The sequence below is a fragment of the Aspergillus costaricaensis genome (assembly GCF_003184835.1).
Source record: "Aspergillus costaricaensis CBS 115574 unplaced genomic scaffold BO79scaffold_17, whole genome shotgun sequence".
In the NCBI taxonomy this organism is placed as follows: Eukaryota; Fungi; Ascomycota; class Eurotiomycetes; order Eurotiales; family Aspergillaceae; genus Aspergillus; species Aspergillus costaricensis.
Genome location: NW_020291817.1, coordinates 672,795 through 687,030, shown reverse-complemented (window position 1 = coordinate 687,030; position 14,236 = coordinate 672,795). Strand labels below are relative to the sequence as shown.

General features: G+C 51.3%; 6 protein-coding genes across 6 annotated transcripts; 1 reads left to right on the top strand and 5 right to left on the bottom strand.

The window, feature by feature from the left end:
- Positions 1 to 13: 13 nt before the first annotated feature.
- Positions 14 to 1,914, bottom strand: BO79DRAFT_195776 (CCDC47 family protein). The gene is made up of 3 exons (XM_025681155.1): positions 1,774 to 1,914; positions 763 to 1,621; positions 14 to 673 (listed from the first exon to the last, which is right to left on the bottom strand). Exons 1-3 carry the CDS (start codon positions 1,838 to 1,840, stop codon positions 298 to 300), a joined length of 1,302 nt encoding a protein of 433 aa, XP_025539260.1. The 5' UTR covers positions 1,841 to 1,914; the 3' UTR covers positions 14 to 297.
- Positions 1,915 to 2,646: 732 nt separating this feature from the next.
- Positions 2,647 to 4,409, bottom strand: BO79DRAFT_218261 (MDM34 family protein; the record flags this gene model as incomplete). The annotated part of the gene is made up of 2 exons (XM_025683410.1): positions 2,647 to 4,003; positions 4,075 to 4,409. The coding sequence occupies 2 exons, from the start codon at positions 4,407 to 4,409 to the stop codon at positions 2,647 to 2,649; spliced, it is 1,692 nt and encodes a 563-aa protein (XP_025539259.1).
- Positions 4,410 to 6,220: 1,811 nt separating this feature from the next.
- On the top strand, positions 6,221 to 8,501 carry BO79DRAFT_195770 (uncharacterized protein). The gene is made up of 4 exons (XM_025681154.1): positions 6,221 to 6,588; positions 6,628 to 7,530; positions 7,583 to 7,869; positions 7,925 to 8,501. The coding sequence occupies exons 1-4, from the start codon at positions 6,289 to 6,291 to the stop codon at positions 8,391 to 8,393; spliced, it is 1,959 nt and encodes a 652-aa protein (XP_025539258.1). The 5' UTR covers positions 6,221 to 6,288; the 3' UTR covers positions 8,394 to 8,501.
- A 177-nt stretch (positions 8,502 to 8,678) lies between these two features.
- On the bottom strand, positions 8,679 to 9,583 carry BO79DRAFT_228958 (chitin deacetylase; the record flags this gene model as incomplete). The annotated part of the gene is made up of 3 exons (XM_025684005.1): positions 8,679 to 8,731; positions 8,813 to 9,177; positions 9,261 to 9,583. 3 exons carry the CDS (start codon positions 9,581 to 9,583, stop codon positions 8,679 to 8,681), a joined length of 741 nt encoding a protein of 246 aa, XP_025539257.1.
- A 505-nt stretch (positions 9,584 to 10,088) lies between these two features.
- Positions 10,089 to 11,097, bottom strand: BO79DRAFT_174028 (nitroreductase family protein; the record flags this gene model as incomplete). The annotated part of the gene is made up of 3 exons (XM_025679710.1): positions 10,089 to 10,379; positions 10,436 to 10,550; positions 10,603 to 11,097. 3 exons carry the CDS (start codon positions 11,095 to 11,097, stop codon positions 10,174 to 10,176), a joined length of 816 nt encoding a protein of 271 aa, XP_025539256.1. The 3' UTR covers positions 10,089 to 10,173.
- A 1,017-nt stretch (positions 11,098 to 12,114) lies between these two features.
- Positions 12,115 to 13,229, bottom strand: BO79DRAFT_218257 (inositol-pentakisphosphate 2-kinase; the record flags this gene model as incomplete). Its single annotated transcript, XM_025683409.1, has 2 exons — positions 12,115 to 12,318; positions 12,375 to 13,229. 2 exons carry the CDS (start codon positions 13,227 to 13,229, stop codon positions 12,115 to 12,117), a joined length of 1,059 nt encoding a protein of 352 aa, XP_025539255.1.
- Between the last annotated feature and the right edge of the window lie 1,007 nt (positions 13,230 to 14,236).

Below are 14,236 nucleotides of genomic sequence, written 5' to 3'. Positions count from 1 at the left end.
AGAACCAAAAGGCCTTCATGCCATCAAGATACATTAGTAGATCAATTAAACCACTGCAGTCAGTCAAGAACACGACTGACCCCACGGCATCGCTCCAACCAAATCCAGCCCCCATCATCCCATATCATCATCCAAATAAGAAAAAGAATTACGAATACATTGTACATGAAGATATACAACGAACGAACAGCCTCACCACCAAACCATAACTTGAGCTGGGACTTCGATAGCCGATGTCCCACATTCCCCCAATCCACAGTTCGTTCAATAAGAGAATAGAACAGATGAGAACAGAAATCACCCCCTACGCGTACTCTTCTTCATCATCCGACGGTGCTCCTTCTGCTGCTCACGCTCCAGGTACTTCTTCTGCTCGTCGGCAGACATACCACGAAGGAGACGTTCCCTGTCCTCCTTCTTGACCTTCTCGGCGGCGAGGCGGCGCTCCTCGGCCTTCTCCTCCTCATCGGCACGACGCAGCTTCTTGATCTCCTCATCGCGAGTGCTGCGCACCTTGCGCATCACTTCGGGGCGGAAGTGGGCAGAGCCGACGAGACGGTCGGCGAAGCGGAGGAACTGCGTGAAGAGGGGCAGGGTGGTGCTGTAGCCTTCGGCGCTGCTGGGGAGAGTGACGGACAGTTCGATGCGCTTGCGGGGGGTGGTTTCCTCGATTCTGCATGGATGGGTGTTGATTAGCACGTGTGCTCGGTTTGGGAAATAGGTGGTATTGTTTTTTGGGGGGAAGGGGAATGGGAAACTCACTTCATGGGCTTATCGACGGGCTGATCAGTAACAATCAAGTACTTGAAGTCATTGCCGGCCTTCTCAATAGCCTGGGCAAGCTCATTCGTGAGCAAAGCATCTGTGATCTCCGCACTCTCGGTCATGACCGTAACCCAGTTAGGCAGCTTGTTGTTATCCCTGGTGAAAGTGATGCTGGCGTCGTAGCGGTCCTGACGGAACTTCCGCATGTAGTTCTTGTGCACGACAGCCCAGATGAATCCATCGTAGGTTGAGTTGTTGACCTTGAGGGAAGAGCGATCATTAGCCGGAAGCGGGACAACGTCCTTCTCCTTTCCGTCGAAGGTGTACGCAGTAGCCTCGTAGGTTTCCGTCGGGGGGGACCAGCTCTCAAACAAGAAGCCCAGGACAGTCTCCGTCCAGAAAGTGACAGGGTTGTACCGCTTGGGGAGCTTGATGGCCACGTCCACGAACGCCACGTTCTGACGACCGGTCGCGTAGGAGGCGAATTCTTGAGCGGAGCGTTCCTTGAGGAGAGCCTCGGGGTCGGGTTGTCCTTCGCTGTTGCTGCTGCTGGGGCCGTCGAAACCCACAACGGCGAACTCGCTTTGCAGAGCGGAGGTGTGAGCTTGCGCCCAGTCGCGCGCCTTGCGGCGGTTCTTGCGCGTGCCCCAGAAGTGGAAGAGGATGATTAAGAGGATGATGGGCATCACGGTCGCTTCTTGCATGAAGTCTCGCGGCGAGGTCCGCTCCCAGACCCGGTACCATTTGGTGTAGGGGACTGGGGTGACGCCTTGGGTGTTCACGGCTGGGATGGATGAGGACCCGGCGACGAGGGAGGCCGGGGAGGGCTCCGGGGCTTCGACGAAGTCGGCGAAGTCTGCATTGGAAAAAGTAATTAGAGAATTGTTTGTTGCGTTGAACTAGAGCTGGGAGAGCAATTAAAGGAAGTTTGGGGAAGGGTTGATTTTCCTGGGGTACAGAGCTCGAGGCAAAAGCTGGGGTTTGGGGTGTGCGTGTTGTGAGACTCACCATCGTCAACCTTGGCTGGGTTCGAGGACTGGGAACCGCCAAAGACGTTCTTGAACAGGCCCGCCATGATGAGGAATGGGGAATTGGACGGACTGGGGAACGGACGGGTAGGGAAACTGGCGACGTGGCGGAGGAAGGAAGGGAAGAAGAGGGAAGCGAACGGGCGTCAGGTTGAGTTAAATGGTTGACGTTCGTCGCAAACCGATCGGAGCCACGGTGGAGCCGACCGCTCTGGCGTCAAACCCCCAAAAGATAAGGAGAACGCTTAGATCGTGGGGATTTCGGAGGATTATGACTATTCCTTATTACGATCGTGATTTTGCTTCAAAGCGAGAATACGTGCTATCGCAATTGCATCAGAAAAAATATACAGTAGCATTGCTCGAAACTCTACGGCAATTCGGCAAGGCAAAACTAAACCCAGATTTGCCAGTCATTCTTTTGACTCCTCCATCGGTTGCGTGCTTCCAGCTTCCAAAAATCCCAAATCAAGCAGAAAAATATCAGTAAAGAGAAAGAGTGGACAAAGGAGAGTAGAGTAGAAAATCACAGTCAAAGAGAGTCAGCGAGCGAAGTGGTATCCCTCAGAAACAGATCGCTCACGCAGGTCAAAAATCAGAAAGAGAAGAAAAAAAAAACACGCCAGATTCTTTTATGAGTACAGTCCAATCAATGTACAAAGTTCTAAAGCCCGCTTGGAAACAATTAAAACACAGTAAAGCACAGTCAAGATTAAATGCAGTGTCGTATCGGTCATGAAATGCTCCAGACTCGCTGAAGCTGGGAGGATTGCACGGGTATGAGCATCCTAGCCGTGGAGAAAAGAATTGGTGAAGATAAAAGAGTACAAAGACGCCCACAAGGCTGCACTAGTCACTGACCGTACGCCGGAGGGGCATCATCATGGCTGAGACGATCCCAGAACGAACTGCAAGAATTGCCGGGAGTCAATTTCTCCTCCCGCATGCGACGAGCAATTTCTCCGGCCAGTCGTTCCACCAGCGCTTGGTCAACGATGCTGGATGTCGGCTTGGTATCGGAGAATGGGAGTGCCTTGGAAGGGAGCTGGCGCGAGGCGCTTGCTTCTCCCTTCTCGTTCTCATGTTGAGCAGGAATATAGGGGTGTACCGCCACCCGCGGAGTAGCGTCGACATCAACCGCCGAGTGGTTGAACGGCTGAGCCGACGACTCTCCGGTCTCACGAAACATCTCAGTCGCGATGTCGCGGCGGGGCATTTGCCTGGAAATACTCAAGCGGTGTCGTTCGGGAACCGTGGGAAGGTGTAGTTCACTGTTCGGAGACAGCGGGGGAGTCACTGGGTCATCGGTCTGTTCGCTGACCACCGGCAAAGGTGCCGAGCAGACAGACGGTGCACTGGTGGTCTCGGTGTAGGTGCTATCGCCGCTCACACTTGCGGCATCCTCTGGAGCCTTGGGACGACGCAGGTCCACCACACGCTTCTTCCGCCTGCGAGCATTGGATTTCGAATGGCGGCCAGCTCCCAAGCTCAGACCGTAGCTGCTGAAAGTGTGGGTATTCGTCGAAGACCGAGTCTGTGAAGATACCATGCTGGCTGTATCCTGGAAGGAGGACATCCCGCCAACCTGGGAATGTGTCCGGGAAAGTGCAGGGCTCAAGGGAGACATTACGCCACCCGAAACTTCGCCCGCGTCAGAAGGCGACGTCCATGCGCGGTAAACCACTTCTTGGATAGACGGAGTGAACAGTGATAGCGTTCGCTGGGAATCCGTAAGTGCAGCCAAACGGAGCAAGTTCTTCTGTGAAAACAAGGAGTGCGTCTCGACCGAGGAATCCAACGAAAGCGAAGCGATCTCTGATTCATCCAAAGCGTTGCCCTGAGCATCCACGGGATCCTGCGGAGGACTCGCCAGAGGATCCTGGCCAGGTCCTTCACCCGCGGTGTTGGTAGCGCGATTAGCCATTTCCTCTCCAACCCGGTATTCTGGAACCCATAATCGGAGAGACAGGCGATGAATGATGGCGGGCAACTCATCCATAAACAAAACGCGAAGCTGGCCTTCTATTTCTCGCTGTAAAAAGTCGCGCACAAAGGGAATCGAGTCGAATGTCGACGACACCTTGAGTGACTCAAGGGGGTCATTTCGGAAGACAACTGTGATGCCTTTTTGCTTCGAGAAGACTAATATAACGAAGCCGGAAAGTTTGAAGTCGGAAAGGGTGATTTGAAGGGGAATAGTCAACGGAGTTCTGCAGTTCAAGGCGATCAGGTCAGCAAGGATGCGCTTGGCTGCGTATTAGGGTAATCCAACAACACATACGCTGCAGCGACCGGCAAGGGAGTCGCAAAGGACGGTCGGGTGAGAAGATAGGTATTGAGCGGATTTGCTTGGACGCGGGTTTTCAGGGTCAGAAAGGCGTCGCCCGTATAGGACATCTTAAAGATGCCTCGAAAGCGATCCTCGGCCAGGTCTCCAATTTCCAAGATCTCCAGCTCGGGCGGGATAGAACCGAGATTGAGTTCGGTGACATGGATATCATCGACGATAATCGGCGGTTTTGGCGATTTATTCAAGGCGGCAGTGAGTAGCTCCTGAGCGCGAGTGTAGAAGCTCGCGTCCGCCATTAACGGCGACCAGTTGAAGTTGAACGCCATCGCGGGTCATTCAATGATGGGTGGGTTTTATTTCAGCGGAGGCGGCGACATGGGGAAATGTGGGATAATCGACAACAGGACGCAAAGGGATATCGAGACGTATTTGAGGATCAGGCGGAAGTGCGGAGGTATCGCCGTCGAAGGTAGAAGGTGTGTGAGTGTGAGTGAGAGTGAGAAAGAAGGGAGAGGGGCGAGGAAGGGTTGATGCGCCGATAAGCCGGAATGAAGGGAAAAGATGAAAAGGGCGACGGATGGAAAGAAAAAAGAAGGCGAGGAATCCCGAGCGTCCGGCCAGTCAGTTTTACGGTTTTGGTGGTTACAGTACTTGGTTCAGCGGTGTTGCGCTCGCGTGATCTACGCGGCGGCTCAGTCGGGTTCTTTTTATCGTGGGCATTCTACTATTCTAGAAGACAAGAAATCATTCAGATGCTGTCTGTTATTTGTATATCACACTACCAGCCTGTCTACAGCTATCAGCCAAACTACAAATCTCCTGGGATGATTCTTTGTGAAGGTAGGGTATAGAAAATTTCCCCCAGCGGCAGGAATAACGTCACCGCACAACGGTAGGTCATAGCGGTAATACACTAGTAACCCGCTGCACCGGGAAAATTACAATAGCAAAAAGAGCAGCACAGCAAAGCCCTCCTTTAACTCAAAGACTGTGTGTAGTTTGCTTACTTCCGATCTCCTCCGACTGTAAAACCGGCCATCAAAATTAACTGGTTGTCGCGCGTCATGAGGCACCGATCGTCATGCTCCCCAGGCAGGAATATGGGACTCATGTCATCCATCCTCTTATCCGTCGACATACATTCATTCATCCTTCTATCTAGTAGTAGACTACAATCCCCCCATCTCAAACACTCCATTGTATCATTCTTCCCGTCCAGCCCGCCCATCCTCGCAATTTCACTGCCAGGCCCGTGCTGGACTTGACGGGCCAGAAGCAGTGGAATCCTATGCCGATCCACCCGTCCCATTTCCCTTTTCCACCTCCATACTCTATTTACGGAGTACGGGGTACATCTCCGAAGTCGTCCATGTCTCTCTCCTATGACTCCTGTCTAATTAACGAGTCCCAAAAACTAGATATATGCATGTCACTAACGTCCATAGTCTACCAGGGATGTGATCGGTAGTCCGCTACCTCTTTGGGAGCCAAACATTGCGCTAGATATTCCTAATCTGGCAGGTGACTTGCCCAAAAGTCTCTGGCAGGTCAATCCACGGAAAGCCTCCGATACACGAGCTTGCCGAGGCCTTTCCTTTCATCCCGGCCATTCCAGCTCGGAACCTTACTATCACCACTCAGAGCCCTTCAATAATAATCACAAGTTAAGTTCATTGTTGTCCCTCTGGTCGGGAATTTTCATGCTAGAGCCTTGTCTTCCTAGCTACATCTCCCTCGGGTTCTGTACTACCAATTGAGAGCTCGGTATTAAAAAAAAAAAATTACAATTCTGAACTATATTTCCAGACATCAGCATCTTCTTTTGAAGTTGGAGTAGAGAAACACCATGAAAACATTAGGTTAATGCAATGAGACAGTGAATCACTCAAAAAACCCCAACAGAAAACTATAAGCACCACTATCAGAATCGGACTGACCTTCTTAAGCTTATGATTCAAAATGGCAATGACGACCCACTTACATAAGCAACATCTACCCCAGCAACCAAGCAACTATCCCGGATTAGGAAAGGCATCAATAGCCCTGGTAAGCATCAGTGGCTTCCACCGAATCTCCGCCGCAGCAGCTGCTCTCCTCAATCTTGGGCACATTCTTGAATACACGCGGGCGATAGGCTCATTGAGCCACTAGGACCAACTCTATCACGATCACTCGATCCTCACACCACCACATCACCACATCACCATGCTATCCCCATCCTCACCTGTTGTCGCGGCCGACAACACAACCCCTGGACAATGGAATTCAAGACCAGCCACCAGAACACGCACAAGCGCACAGAGAAAGGTGTACGGGAAACGAAGAGCGGATGCGCCCAGAGCAGTGTTTGAACAGCGAAGTCCAGCCAAGGTTTTGGAAAAGGATGCCAAAAAAGCCGTTCGGGGTGCTGTGGAGGGGCTGAGAGAGAAGCTGGCTGAGGTTACGATAGACGAGCCTGTGCCTCAAGAGACAGAGCCGGAGGAGCCTGAGGAAGAGGTGGTCGAGGTCGAAGAAGTTGACGAGAAGGACATCCAACCTAATGAGACTGAACAAGAAACACCTATGCCGGAAGCGACACCCGCCCCTGTATCAGAACCGCAAGACGAGCCATCCCCGTCCGAACAGCTGTCGCCAAACCGCAACACTAAAGAAAGTACAAAGTATGAGACGATGGTCGAAGTGAGGATTAGCCCGACGGTGTCTGTCGAGAGACCTCGAAGGCGCAAGCAAGCTACCGAAGGAACAACAGAGAGCGGGCGGCGATCTGCAAGAAAGGACAAGCCAGCACCGCGACTATCATCCGGCTGCGTCACAGACGAGAAGGCAAATGCCTACGTTCGGCCAATTCTGAACGAAGCCTTATCCCCGGTCGCCGCGCAGAGCGTACAAAAATTTGGATCATGGGCCGCCCGGGCAGGCAACTTGTTGGAAGTGGTGAAGATCGCAGAGGGTTCCTACGGAGAAGTCTACAAACTACGTCTGCGGGAAGAGCTGTGCAAAAAGGAAATGTCCAAGTCCAAACTTGCGCGCTTAAAGGCCTACGGTGATGGCGTGTTCAAGGTGGTCCCTCTGCGCGCGCAGAGCGGCCCTGGTTCGAAGAAGTTCACTAGCATCGAGGAGATTGTATCTGAAGTAAAGATGCTCAAGTATCTAGATCCCATCCCCGGGTTCGCTCGCTTTCGGGAGATCCACGTCGTTCAGGGTCGCTTCCCCGAGAACTTCCAAACGGCGTGGGACTACTACAAGAAGACCAAGGACGACTGTCTGAACCCAAACCCGTCTAGTAAACGGGCCTACCCCGATTCACAACTCTGGGCAATCATTGAGATGGACGATGCTGGCTGCGAGCTGGAAAAGTTTTCCTGGTCATCCATCTTTCAGATCTACGACATCTTCTGGGGAGTCGCAATGGCCCTTGCGCGGGCGGAGGAATACGCATTGTTCGAGGTTCGCACCCATTCTTCAGAATACCATAACACCATCACTAACATAACCACAGCATCGAGATCTCCACCTCGGTAACGTCTGCATACGAAGCACACGCCCCGAAGGCCGCATGGATCCACCGACCGACCACGAAATCATCAGCCAGTCATTCACAAGTGGCTTCGGACTCAGCACCCTCGAAACCACCATCATCGACTACTCCCTCTCCCGCGCCGCGTTACGCATGGGCGAAGAAGCAGAGCTCGTCGAAGTCGCCTCCTCAGATCTAGACAAGAAACAAATCTTCGATGCCATCGGCCGCGACGAAGACGAGATCATGCTACGAAATACCTACAGATAGTACGTACAGAAATCCCCGATAGACCTGACCAGCCCAACTAACAACAACCCACAGCATGCGCTCCGAAGTCTACCACGGCGAACCCCTCAAGACCGAGAAATCCCCGGACATCCCAGGCATCTGGGCCGAATACGCCCCACGAACCAACCTGGTCTGGCTCGTATTCCTACTCAAGTCCCTCTTCAAAAACAGAAAGAGCGAGCCGGCACCCACGGCACCGACTACACCTGCTCGACAGCCACTCGCGCCCTGCTCACCTAATAAAGGCCTGAAGAAGCAGGTAGCGAAATCTCCGCTGGAGAAGATAAAGCAGCAGCACCAGCAGCAGCTGGAGTACAGACCGCGAGTTACGGCTGCGACGCAGGAATATATCTCTCAGTTGAAGAAGACGCTGGAGGATCGGTTGCAGGCTGTTCTGGAGTTGTTGGATTTGGAGAGTGGGCATGAGGATATGTGCTGTGCGGCGGATTTGGTGGCGTATGCGATTGATACACAGTGGTTGGATGAGAAGGATTTCTTTTAATTTGTGCTCGGCTGTATAGCATTGCATTGGGGGTGTTGGGTTTGGACGGAGTTGTGTTGATATTTGTTTGCATTATGGTATAGATAAATGGTTGGGGCGTTTTCGGAGGGTCGGTTATACTACTACTACAGGATATATATATTTACGATTATATCTAATACACGGTTTACACACTTCAACAAAACCGAAACGGAGCAGATGCATACTATTTTGCATGCGAGTCATGCAAAATATATAACATTCTACACTGACTGCACCACCACACTCCAATAGCCAACACACTATCTAACGATACCAAAAATCCATCGGCTCCCCCAAGCAATCGGCCACAGTCGTAACTAAACACAACAACCATCAGCACCACCGTTCACTCACAACACACCCCAAGTAAAAGCCAAGGAAAGGAAAGGAAAACCTACCAACCAACCCCCTCCTCCTACTCTCCTCCAACATAACCCTCGTCAAAGTCCAAACCGTCTGAGCATGCGTATCATGCGCCAACACCACCGTCCCACCAGCCTGCACACCCTCCACAAAGTTCCTCACACTCTCCCCAATCAACCACGGCGTATTATTCTCATAGTCCTTCGTATCCACGCTCGCCCCGATAACATGGTATCCGAGGTCTGTCATCAATGCGAGGATCCGTCCGTCCACGGCTAGGAAGGGCGGGCGCATATAAGTCGGGACTCGACCGATGAAGGTCCGGAAGAGGGACTCGAGGGTGTTCATCTCGTTGATGATGGTGGGGTTGTCGAGGGCGGGGAGGAAGGAGTGGCCGAACCTATGAAGTACTTAGTATAAATGAATCATTGTGTTTGATTGCGGTGGTGCTGGATGGTGATAGTGGGATGGGGGAGAACTTACGTGTGAGAGGCTATCTGGTGCCCTTCGTTGTAGATACGTTGTAAGATGGGAGCACTCTCCTGAAGTCGGTAGCCGTTCACGAAGAAGGTGGAGCGTGCGCCGTATTCGCTGAGGAGGTCGAGAAGCTGGGGTGTGTAGGTTGAGGGCCCGTCGTCGAAGGTTAGGGCGATGGTGTTGGGGACGGTGCAGTGCGTGATTAGCAGGCCGTAGGGGACAGTGGAGGAGTGGGTGGTTTCGTTGATGGGGTGGCTGGAGCTGCTGTGAGGGAGGAGGGAGAGGATGGTGAAGATGAGGGTGAGGGTTGTTGCTAGGAGGTTCGGCATGGTGTATGTGTATGAATAGGATAAGGATAGATGAATGAATGGGGTTCGTTATGGATAGGGAGGGATGGAGGGTGTAGACGAGAGGTAGGGTTGGGAGGATAGGGTCAATTGAGGATGGTTTGCTTTTAGGTATACCATGTTGGGTGGGTTGGCTTGCTGAATGTACAGTATTTGGAAGGAGTAGGTTGTGCTTGCTGGAGGAAGGCTCAGGAGGGTATCTGAGATGGGAAGGAGTGGTATCTTCTTTTCTTGATTGGTGTGCTTTTCTGGGTATGTATAATAGCAATATGAATATGCTGCATTTTTGACGTTAGCTGGTCTGTTCAGTAGACGATAGGGTAATAGTCACTCGGGTATAATATATCAGGAGAACATACTAGCCAGTTCAATTTTGATATATTGACTTCCAGTTCTTTCAATCCTTAGCATGACCTTATATCCGGAAAGATGGCTTTTGAAACACATCTAGACTTCTGGTAATATCTATACTGTATTGATCCTAAATACTGGATTGATGTTGCGCTAACTTACAAACCATCTAGTCTAACAGACACAAAGCGAAATGACCAAGCCACCGCCAGCTAGCACAATTACAACTTGCCATAAACCTTCACTCTCTCCTCAACGGGCTTCTTCGGCTTCTCCTGACCCTCTACTTCGGGGCTACCAAACACCAACTGAGAGATAAGCCGCCAGTCAGTAGGAATATCCCACTGCTTGGCCACAGGAGCATCGATAAGCGGGTTATAATGCTGCAAGTTGGCACCGAAGCCAAGAGATTCAAGACCGATCCACACTGTATCCATTAGCATTACGATCCCAAGTCAAGATGAAGCAAGGTCAAAGACATACAGAAGTACTGATGCATAGCATTAGTATGGTGGGCCCAAGGCTCGAACTGGTCCTTGTAGGTAGGGAACTTCTCCTTGAAAGGCTCGATGTGCGCGGGGTCTTCATAGAAGAGGATCTATCACACAATTAGCACAATATCCCGGCATGAACGCAAGCAATTGACATACAGTTCCCAATCCATTCTTAAACCCCTGCAGCTTCGGCTGCGTCTGATTCTTCCACATCTCCTCAGGCAGCGTCCCCTCCTTCACACGGGCCTGGAACAAATCCATCGTAATATCCCAGAGGCGCTCATGCTCCTTATGTAGCAGAACAACCAACCTCGTCGACTGCGTATTAAACGCACTAGGAACATTCAAAATAGCCTGATTAACAAGCTCCTCGATCTTCTCGTCCGGCACGGGGCTATTCTTCCCGAGCTTGTAAATGGAATGGCGACCCTTGGCCAAATCCACGAGCGCACCGGAGCTAGGCATTTGAGAAGGCATCTTCACTGACCCAGTAGACGAAAACGATCTAACAGCAGAAGCAGAAGCAGAAGTAGTCACCAAAGGCGAAGGCGTATTAACAGCAGGAAGATTATTGCCCCGTAATCCAAACAACGAAGAAGATGAAGACGAAGAACGGAAAACCCGACGAGCAAGAACCCTCGGGACAGCCATGATATTTGTATGTGTCGTCGCAGCAAAGAGATTACTAGTAATAATATTCTCGGTAAAAACCAATAATGCAAGTCCCGCTAGACAAACCCCGATTAATCCCAGGAGATGTAACCGCATGATCAACAACAAACAACAACACCTTTTTCTTCCGCCCTCCCCCCCAAGCCGTTAAAAGCATCCGCGCGGAGGAAAGAGGCGAGGGCGGCGCGGAATTACGGATGAATACGCTTATTAATGGACATCAATGATTAGTTACTCTACCAACCTAGTTACTTGGATAGTAATTACTTGGACTGTGGCTGATTTGTAAGGGCAAAGACTTCCTCCGCTTTGGAAGAAGATTGATGTCAATTGTGGGGTTCTATTACTTTGATTTATTGCATAGAGTTAAGTAGTCTTGTCCTTCTCCTTCTCTGGGCTTCGAGGTCGGTCGGTGAATTATTGGGCCTCCGTTCGGGGTATTCGGTCGGAAATCCCGATCCTGGCTTTGGGTGAGCGGGTGACGTCATTTACTTGGTGGGATAGTCAAGTAACTTGTGTTGGTAAAGAGACTACATTGAATTATACTTAAGACACAGATACTGCTATGAGATGATATCAAGTACTGCGGAAGTGTATATATTATCCAATAAAGCCATAGAGTAAGAAGTGAATCCCTAAGTAACTAGTGTACACATCAAGCAAGAACCATGACCGAAACCGGAAAAGAGATGCATTAAATTTGTAGCAAGACGTATCACTGACCCTCCCTGCCCCGATAAAATGCAAGCAACATAATCATGAAGCAAATATGCCAACCGAACATTAAAAAGTGAGTAGAAACATGATATCAAAAGCACGATGCACAAGAAACGAAGAAAGAGAAAGGCCGTCAATCATTACCGTGCGACATGCCATAATGGGTCGCCTGGTGCATACCTCAATAGGGTGCTGTGAAACCCCTAATCATCGCAGCTGCTATTGCAGATTGTAGCTGTAAGACGCAGGAAATAGTTCAAGACACGTTATTACGGACCCCTATATCGAGGACTGTGAATGCGCCCGTGGACTCTGCTGAGCACACTCGCTTTCCGATACGTTGTTCTTGGCCCCTGCGTACCAGTCCTCCACGATCAATTGGTGCTCCAGGTCCAGCCAGTACTTGGCTTTCCCGCCAGCCCCGGTTTTGAGGTCCAAATCCCCCAGCCTAATCTCCACACGGCCGGAATCGTCGCGTGGCATCTATGCTGATGTTAGCGGACACGTGGCGCGCCGGCGAAAGCTATGGATGTACCTACCCTGATGAACATTGTACAGTCTCGCAGCGTCATCGCAAGTGACTTTTCGCGCGAACTTGGCGGTGGACCATAAAGCCCCACATCCTGTAAGGCTTTCTGATGTGTCAGGAGCCTCTGCAGCGTTCCATTTCGATAAAGTACTTTTGCCAGCCGTGGCTGGTCTTTGCATCCCTTGACAAATTGGGCCGCACGGAGGACATTGTCGAACCTGTCAGATACCAGGTCGAGGGGGCAGAATGATTGTTCTTCCGCCAATCCCTTCTTGCGTGCCTTTTGGTTCTTCATATCGCGGAGTGCGCAGGTTCGGCATCTCCGGGAGTTCGGGGGTGCAGAGGGGGATTGAATTAGCCACTTAGGTTTCAACTCTGACAGCGTCGTTCCGGGAATGCTGAATGTAGTCATGTCTGTTATGAGTAGCCCAAACGGCTCCACCGTAGAGAGGTACACCCCTTGGCGTCGTTTTGGACGCTGGCCGCTTCGCTCTGCTGCCTGTAGCTGTTCATTGCACCCTTGAACAAGCCCTCTGGGGAGATAAACGAGCTCCTGATCAACCAGCTCTTCTGGTTTGAAAAGAGGACGTATGCATCTGTCAAAATTGCGTGCAATCTCCTGATAAGAGATGCCTGCGCTCGTATCCTTGCGGAGTCGAAGCAGTTTACCCTTAAACTTGGCAGGCACTTGGAATGTACCTGTTGTGCTAGGTAGTGAGTTGGAAACAGTCACAGGGAGATCATTTCTTCCATCAAAGTCCATCTGTGCCGGAGCGAGGATCCGATAGATGACATTGGCGCCGCCTTCCGCGAGGTAAACGAGCCGAGCTCCTACTGGGAGCTCTAGTAGATTGGGCTTTGTCATTGGTCAGGTAAGTGGAAGACGAACAATGACGATGGTAGTCGACTGAGGTAAGAACCATGACAAATGCCACAAGCAGACGTCCGCAAGAATGCTACAGCCCTGGTTAATATAGTAACAGCAAACGTTCTAGCTCCGTGGTATGCGCGCAACGTGATGTATAGAGTCACGTGGGCTTGAATTAGTCCCGCAAGGAAAAAGTCCGAGGCGCAGCAGGCAAGAATTCAGTGTGCAGTGGAAAAGGGAACATGCAGCCTCTTCATGTACGCAGATGCAAATCACTTAAAACGGACACTGGGCCTTCCAGGGGGATGGATAAGCGTCCAGCGCAGCGCGAGCCTGAACGTGGAGAGAGGGGAGTAGCTGATCTAAAATACTAGTTCAACAGTCGGGCGAATCTTGTCTCTTCAACTGTCTCTCTTTCAGGCAAGTATTCACGCTTCTTGCAAGTACGGAGCCTCGTTACAATCGGCCAATTGGCTCTCAACGGATGGGAGGATAAGCTGCTCGATGAAATCGAACGGACTGTGCCCACTATTCTCAGGTGATCGATCTCAGTAATTTAAGGCCTACTCAATCACCCGCACGGCAAGTGATGAGCTCAGGGATTCTGGAGGGAAATCCCCCAACCCGATTGCGTCTAGTGGCAACAGTCGCTAGATCTGGGAAGGACGAGCCTTGTGCAGGGATTAGGTCGTCTCAGCCCCGTGGCGCTTGGCCGTGCGAGCCTTAGGCGGATCCCATGCCAATCATATCACGGCGCGCAGATTTATCTCGAAAGGTCTCAGTATTGTTACCACAGCGCGCATCTGACGCTTCAAGCGACACGAGCAGCTAGCCAATACTGTGACAAGATAAGAAAGACTTCGTAAATGAGAAAAGTAACGAGTAGTGGTTACCGTCCGAAGCGAAATCTGGGTGAGCGCTTAAACGCAAGGCGTCGGGCACGCAAACGTCGACAGAGCCCGGGTCCTGACGCTGCACCGCGACGAGAAGAGGCGGTCAGAAAC

What these genes read in the sequence shown, in the direction of transcription:
- BO79DRAFT_195770 (XM_025681154.1), top strand. Translation starts at nt 6,289, where the DNA reads ATGCTATCCCCATCCTCACCTGTTGTCGCGGCCGACAACACAACCCCT. An exon ending in CTGAGGAAGAGGTGGTCGAG is followed by an intron (nt 6,589 to 6,627) that starts GTCGAAGAAGTT and finishes CAACCTAATGAG; the next exon opens with ACTGAACAAGAAACACCTAT. An exon ending in CTACGAAATACCTACAGATA is followed by an intron (nt 7,870 to 7,924) that starts GTACGTACAGAA and finishes AACAACCCACAG; the next exon opens with CATGCGCTCCGAAGTCTACC.
- BO79DRAFT_195776 (XM_025681155.1), bottom strand. Translation starts at nt 1,840, where the DNA reads ATGGCGGGCCTGTTCAAGAACGTCTTTGGCGGTTCCCAGTCCTCGAAC. An exon ending in CCCAGCCAAGGTTGACGATG is followed by an intron (nt 1,622 to 1,773) that starts GTGAGTCTCACA and finishes TTTCCAATGCAG; the next exon opens with ACTTCGCCGACTTCGTCGAA. An exon ending in CCCGTCGATAAGCCCATGAA is followed by an intron (nt 674 to 762) that starts GTGAGTTTCCCA and finishes CCATCCATGCAG; the next exon opens with AATCGAGGAAACCACCCCCC.